The following is a 7,877-nucleotide window of genomic DNA, read 5'->3' as shown; positions in this document are numbered from 1 at the left end:
AAGGACGCCGTACGCATTGCGCAGCTTTGACCCGCGCGCAAGGAGAGGGAAGAATCAAAACAAGAGACAGGTAAGCGCGCGCATGCATGCACTAAAACTGTAATTCTATGGTTATTTATTGTTTTATTCTGGTAATGACTGAATTCCGAGCGTTCATCACATATCGCTGTCCGAATTCTCAGACACGCGCCATTTTGTTTTGTATAACTTATCTTCTGAACTTGGTTCAGCTTACGAGAAAAAGGGCTCCTGCATAATTTCAGAAATAAAATTGGTCGAAATAACGTAATGATTACAGTGATTACTTTTTCATTCTTTCCGTCTCTTGCTACTTGTTATCGCGCCGCAGTTATCGACGGTATATCGCCACCGAGCGCGACAGATGCTTAATAGAATCCAAGACAGAAAAAAAAAAAAAAGGAAAGGAAACGTCCCACGCGCTTTTGGAATCGATGTTATGTGAAGTGAATGCTACGCCAAAGGACAAACTTGTTTCATTACGGGTAGTACGTGCTTAAAATTAAAATAAATCGTTGGTAATGACTCCATCTTGAAGTTAGACGAGAATTAGCCGTGCGTTTCCGAGGCTTCCTAACAAAGGCACTAATCTTGTGAGCAAACAGCATTGTATGTTTGTGCGTCCTTCCCTTCCCGCCTTGGATGATTCTGCGCGTAAGACATGAACACAGCGACACCATTTGGCATTATGCTAAACCGACACGATGAATGTGCACCAACGTGACTTAGTACGAAGCGCATGGACGAAGTAGGGAACCTACAAGCCATCTCGTCAAGAAAGTTGTTCGCTCTTTGCCTTCCACGTTGTGTCATAAATAGCTTCATCATTATGTGTCTGCACCAAGAATTAATATCAAGGAGCAAACGGTGAAGACCGTCGTTCGAGGCGTGTGGCACCACAATAACCACAAGAGGCGTTTTTCTTTTCATCAGTACACTCTGAATGTGTATTCTCTTGTCAATTGTGCGATGAATTGTGACACGTTTGACATAACCCTTCAAGAAAAAAAAAAAGGTCCGCAGGGTATTTTCTTCAATGATGTCCATTCACGATGACACACACCACAAAACACACGCACACACAAGGCACTGCGAGTCAGACGAAGAAAAACGAATGGAATTTGGGCTGCATGCAGTACAATAACAGTTCATAAAAGTAAAATCATTTTTTTTTCACTGATATAAAATGGCCGTAAAGAGAAACCCTGCTTTTAGCGTTGCCTATAATGGATATAGCATCGCATCGCCCAAATTGTCAACACTGGAAAAAACCCTTGTCAGCCGCTAGGAACAAACATTTAAATAAACTTATCACGCTCACAGGTATCGAGCACGTACACTCTCGCCTTTGCACAAACGACCTATATAAAAAAATCATAGCACAGAAGCCAGTCACGCCTGTATTCCTATGGCATCCGTAAATTTCTAACTAAACCTACAGACATAATGGCAGCGCGTAGCATTTTGAGATACAGAGCATGAATGTGACCTGAAGGAAAAGATGAAACGGTCTTTTACCCTGACTGAAGAACATTGCGGCTTAAAGCAAATACAAAGAAAAACAAGGTGCTGTTGACTACACTCTAGCGAGGAAGGCCACGGTATAAAACATGCGCATAACGCATGAAGCTCCACTTTAAATAGAGAGCGAGAAAAAAAATACAAAGACGCCACTACTGCGGGAAAACAGAATCGGGGTTCTAAGACACCACGCCTATGACGTGGAAACAGATTTTGGCATCTCGTGTATACGCTTGTCATATCGCGCGCAAGGTTGTCGGTTTCACGGAACAAACAAGGCGCTTCGATTAAAACAAAGTTCTGTCACGACACGGCGGACAAGGCCATCTTATCTTTTCCAGCAAGCCGCGGCTCGCAACGCGAGTCGCATTCAGACGGTGCTCGTGTTGGACGTGTCGACGCCGGCCAGCAGCCTCTTGCCGTATTCGTCCTCCAATGACTTGGCGAGCTCGTTGATGAAAGCGCGGTAGTGCATCGGGTTCATGTTCTTGCAGAGCAGATCCAGGAGGAACCAGTCGGACGTGGACACGCGCTTGATGACCATCTCGAGCATGCGGCGGTCAGCCATGCGGGCCCGATACCGCAGGATCACCTCGCGCACTTTTGGCAACAGGATGGTCATCAGCCGGTACACGAGCTCGACGCCCGTGAGCACGGCCAGAATGACCCACCAGAACCACAGGAATATGTAGATCTTCTCGTTGATGATGTTCTGCGCCAACAGGCACAAGGCGTCGTGCTTCTGAACGTCTCCGGACGAACCAAACAGGTGGAAGGAGCACTTCGTGACGCGCGGGAAAACCCAGATCATGGGGTCGTTGCGAACGTCCGGGTCCTCGTTGTGGTGACTGAGCACGTCGGTACCGAATGTGGTGAACATGTTGCCCAGGAAGGAGTCCGTCAGCAGGATCTGACCGATGACGTTGACGAAGTTGAGAACCTCGGCGGTCACGTACCAGCCAAAGTAGCGGCCGTGCATGTTCAAGTGGCTACGCACGTAGCGGGCGACCGTCTCCGTCTTCTTGCACACGTCGGCACTCTCTTTGATGGGGCAGTCGAGGTCCTGGACCAGGTTGCGTATAAGCCCCTGCTCGTAGCACTTCCACAGATAGCGTGGCACGTAGAAGCAGCCGGCCTGCAGAAAGAGCACCATGCAGACCCACTGGTAGTATCCGTAGTAGCGTCGAACTTCGTCCGGGGTGTACTTCTGGATGCCCGGGTGAGGGACGCCATTGATGCCCACCGTCTCATTGTAGGCAGCGGGGACGTTGAAGGTCGAGTGGATCCAGCAGAACGTCCGGATGACATTCGCCGGCACCGAGTCGTGCTGAATGCAGTCGATGGGGTCGCCGAAGTACTGCGTGCTGGTCACGAGGATGCTGAACATGAGCAGCAGCAGTGAAGTCGCCTTGTAGTGTAGGCGGAAGATCTGATTGTCGAGAACGATGCGATTGATCTTGACCGCTCGGTGGAGCGGGGCAACTAGCATGTAAAACATGGTGCCGCCTCTTGGTGTTTCAACGCCGGCTTACAGCAGAAGATAGGCGCGCGAGCGCGCGCGGGAAATGCGGCTGCGTCTGTCAAAAGAAGGAGGCCCGCGCTTGGTGTATCGTGGTGTCCAACTGCAGCCCTCACGTGACCATGACGAGCTCTATGTCGAACAAGTGAACGCCGCGGCCGATCGCCGGGCCGACGGGCTCCCGTGCAAGTAGAGTGGTGGGACGACGGCGCTCTACTGCTGCCGCTCCCGCGGAGGCAAGTGAGGCCGCTTGGAAACCGGTTACAGAACGCAGCACCCCCGCACGCCACGAAACCCAACCCCTCGCCGGCACGAAATGAAAGGCTCCAAGGGGAGGGGAAACTAAGAGGAGGACGAGGGACGCGCTTTTTTGAAGCACAATCAAGCAGCGCGCGGCGAGAGGCATCCGGCATCCCGTTGCGGGGGCCATGGACACGGCGCTGACGTAGCAGTTACGTGCCACTGTGGCAAGCACGTGGAACGGCAACGGGAAAAAAAAAAAAAAAAACGGATGTGACGATGCTGCGGCGTCGACGACGGCATCGGCAGCAGAGGTCTTCGACAACGGCGACGTCATGTCCGGTCCAGTTGGTTCGTGTCGTAAAGCCCATTGGCGCGACTTGGTGCAGCGGCATCGCCTTTCAGGCGTAATTGGCCTCGATGCGCGGGGGCCTCTTCGGGGCGAGCGAGCTGAGATGGGCAAAAGACGCCTGTCGCGTTCTTTCGCGGATGCCAGCCGACGGCTTTCCGCAGCCCTTCGTGCGTACACCGTGAAGAACTTTTGATAGCCAAACCTTCGGAGAAACGAAGGTGGCATCTCAAGGAACTTGCAACGAACGAAATTTCTCCATACTTTTTATGTATCGTATCTGCTTATGCTTCCGTGTACAATTAGGCACATTGTTTCGAGCAAGTTCTTCTTGCTGATATTGGTAGATTTGCAGTGCGAAAAATACGAACGAAAGATGAGACACTGCCACAGTGGTGCGGCTCTAGAAAAGTCGACAGCAAGCGAGGGAATAATCGAAGGACAGATACGCCTTTTTTTTTTTTTTTCACCGACGAGACTTGTTTGTGGTGTGTCCACCAGTTTGAAGTTAGTCCTATTAAGTTAAGCTTGGACTGGTCGCACTGAAACTTTGCAAATTGCACTTCACATCTCTTTAACGTGGCTTTTATTGTATGTTGCAACTAAAGTAGAGTGAAAAGACCGCAGAAGACACATTCAGATGTTGTCATGGATGCAGCAAAGACGTGTTGTCACGAGTTCTCGCGCCGTGCCAACGCTAGCGATTGGAACATGCTGTCACGTGCGGTAGCTCGCCGGGTCTGTAAACACCGCCGTATATCTTCCATGTCTTATATGAAACCCGCTTGCGCTACTCTGAAAACAGTTTCCGACGTTTCCAGCGTTGCACAATCATCCGCGCCACAAACAGCGGTTCTTCTTTCATTTCTGCTTCTAAGAACGCTGCCGCACTAAATAAACAAAGCACACGAAAAGAAAGAAAAATAAAACAAGATGTATAGCAATGCCGTCTCGCGCCGTTAGTAATTCGTCGCCGGCACGCTCTGCAAAGAACATTGCGGCAGTCATTACCATAGTTTTTAGCTGACGATGGTTTCCAGCAGTGCCCGCATCGGACCAGCATTTACCGATCGTGTACCGATGGACGGATTACTGAACTACTACTCCTCTACCTCGAAACACCAGGTCAGTGGTTCCTGCTTAGTTTAGATCACATTGGATCGGAAACCTTGAGCGCATCTTTTCGTACTGCATATGGTTCAGACGCAAGAGCTAGAAGACAATTCAAAGTATCATGAAATGAACAAACAGTCATCCACGGTAGTCCAAACAAGACAGAGGTTCGCGGGTAGGTGGAGGCTCGGAGTGAAGAAAGGCTAACTGCAACGACATTTCACTTTGACTAAACAGGTATAGTGCTATATTACTGACGCAATCATGGATATATGCTGCAAGGCTGGTAACTGTCTTGTTTTCTTATTAGCAGCCTTTAGCAGTCGTATTAGCAACCTTACCACCGTAGCCGACGACGTGTGCACTTGCATGGTATGGTGCTTAGCGGATATGGTGGCAGTCCCAGCACTTCACCTCCGAGATGTTTTACACCACCGCTGGCAGCCACCTGATCTCGGAGGTCATGCCGGGAAACCACGCGTTCTGAGTCGTGCGTCTCTTCCAGTGAGCGGTTATGGCGTCGCTTCTTTCACTTGCGGTATCGAAAACGCCCACTTTCGCGAGCGTTTCCTGACGCGCACCCACGTATATTTGAAACGTAAAATTTTACTCGGATACGTATACACTTTCTGAAACCGTAGGTTTCTTAGACTGCCCAAAATTTCGTTGCGGTTTGCTTTAACAGTGGTCGAGCAAAGAATCTCTCAGGCCGGAGTCAACGTTTCGACTAGGGGTCTTGTCAGGGCACGGTGGGGGCCGCCTGCTTGTGCCCTGAGTCAGTGCTGTGTATGCCTGACAGTATCCTGAAAAAAAAAAAAAAAAAAAAAAAAAAAACACGAGACTCCTTGTCAAAACGTTAAGCTTCAGAGACATCCCTCGTTCGACCAAGAATCATCCGACAGAAATTAGTACGAAGGTTCAAAGGAAACGCTTATGACGTTGTGAAAAATGAATCTTCGCTGTTAAAAAAAAAAAGAACGAAAAATTCCAGGAATAGAAACTGGGCCACAGCCTTTCTGGAGCAGTCAATCTGCTAGCCTCTTGGTTACCTAAGATATTAGACTGAAAACTCGTTCCCTGCCCTTGCTCTGCAGCTTCCCATGTTATATGACTACTATGGTTTCTGCAAAGCTCTGAGGTTCTGGTGCTATGGAGTACTCGTGCGCAAGCGATAGAAACGTGTCAGTCTTCCGAGTTCCTGATTTCATCACCACGGATGCACATCGAGTTGCTCAGACTTCTCACTAACGGCAGTCGGTCTCGTTCGTATACGCCTTCCATGTTAGACGCGTTGTTTGCGCCTCTGGGGCTTTTGTCGAGAGGCACAGACTGTACGGGCAACAACGGCGCATAAATCTATATCATATCAACAAAGCAACATTAGTCACAAAGACGACACTCTCAAGAACGGTCGATGGTCCAACTCACTTCTGTATCTCATCTGCGAAAGACAAGCTGTAAAGCGTCGATAGCAATAGCAGTGGTGGAGAGCAACTGCTGAGCCATGTATGAGACATTTGGATGTATGGAAACTGTCTCCATCAAAAAGAAATGTTGTTCGACGACGTCAGACGGGCTCGCTCGGTTGCACACTCTTTCAGGCTTCCCTGTTGCTCGCGATAGTTATGTGTTCATCGCACACCGGAGAGCTAAAACGGCTGCATATCGACTGATGAAAAGAGCAAGAGCAGTCATCTTCGCGCTGAGTTGCCAGTATCCGCTAACGATATCTGGCTGTATTGGAAGTCGGAACTCCTCAAAAGATCGATCCCAACGCCAACTACACGTCGGCGACACCCTCTCGACCAGGCCCACGGCTTCTCGCCGCCGTAATGGGGCGAAAGAGTTCTAAAGTGCTATTCCATTGCATGGTTGGCCCAATAGAACTTGGCAGACTCTAAAAACCAGTGCCTTTGTTCCCTGGGTCCTGTTCTGAAGCTCCGCCTTCCGCATGGCTTACCACGATGGGAGGTAACTCTCATTTGTCGCCTATGGCTTGGAGTAGCTTTTACCAATGCGTAAGCCTACCTCATCGGAATGGCCACAAGTCCAGATTGTGAAGTTTTCGGGTGCAGAGAGATGACAGCGCACCTTCTGTGTGATTGTCGTTTTTTCAGTGCACAAAGAGAAGTCTTCCGCACCACGCTCGACAAGATTGACAACCGTCCCGTTGCGGAAGCCAGATTTACTGGACCCTGGTCCCAGCCGACGTCGGCACGAACTGCCTTAAAAGCGCTAGTGTGTTCTTCAAAAGGCACGGAACTCGCTGAAAAACTATAGAACGTGCGAACTGATGCGTTCCTTTTTCTTTCTTTTTTTTTAACAGCTAGCGTGACGGCCGTTAGTCCGTCCGTCGCGGACAAAAAACCTCGACGAACGATGATTCACTGCGTTGCCTAGCAACATCGCCTAGCAACAGAGCGCCACCTCCTCGCCCCGCTGATGGACGGACGGACGGACGGACGGACGGACGGATGGATGGATGGATGGATGGATGGATGGATGGATGGATGGCGCGTCCTTGGGTGTGCTCTGTTCGCGTCTAGGGTGCCCCGATGCGCGCGCGTCGAGGGCATTATTCGCTTCTTTGCCTCGACAGCTCCGCATTGACAATAGAGCACTGCAAACGCCTAGCCAAGCCGCCATAGCACTGGCGTTTCGTTTCAGCCTCGCGGCGCCAGCGGAATGTCAACTTCGCATTGTATTTGGAAAGTACCGTGCAGTACCTTGGTTCTCGGCGTTGAGGTTTGTAGTCTAGGACTGCGGCTGGTCATGTTCTAGAACAAAAATGTTTATATACTTTTTTTTACAGTTACTTTTGCAAAAACTTGCACACGAAACGCAGTGATTCTCCTTTCCTCTTATTTTACATTTATGACAAAGTTTTTAAGAAATTGAAAGAGAAACATAAACTTCAATGTTTAAAACGAGCTGCGGAAGTGGAGGTAGCTTCGCGAGTTGCATAGCTGCTATGGTGTTACTCTGCTAAGTACGAGGTCACGGGATCAAATCCCGGTCGTGGCGGCCGCATTTCGATGGGGGCGAAATGCAAAAGCGCCCATGTCTCGTGCATTGGGGCACGTTGAAGATCCCCTGGTGATGGAAATTAATCCGGAG

At 49.8% G+C, this 7,877-nt stretch overlaps 1 protein-coding gene across 1 annotated transcript; it reads right to left on the bottom strand.

Moving 5' to 3' along the window:
• Positions 1-935: 935 nt before the first annotated feature.
• LOC119461554 (innexin inx2) lies at positions 936-3,381 on the bottom strand. Its single transcript, XM_037722898.2, has one exon. It carries the CDS (start codon positions 3,035-3,037, stop codon positions 1,910-1,912), a length of 1,128 nt encoding a protein of 375 aa, XP_037578826.1. The 5' UTR covers positions 3,038-3,381; the 3' UTR covers positions 936-1,909.
• Between the last annotated feature and the right edge of the window lie 4,496 nt (positions 3,382-7,877).

Source organism: Dermacentor silvarum, chromosome 8 (genome assembly GCF_013339745.2).
Source record: "Dermacentor silvarum isolate Dsil-2018 chromosome 8, BIME_Dsil_1.4, whole genome shotgun sequence".
NCBI classification, from domain to species: Eukaryota; Metazoa; Arthropoda; class Arachnida; order Ixodida; family Ixodidae; genus Dermacentor; species Dermacentor silvarum.
This window is presented reverse-complemented; position numbering and strand designations above follow the sequence as displayed.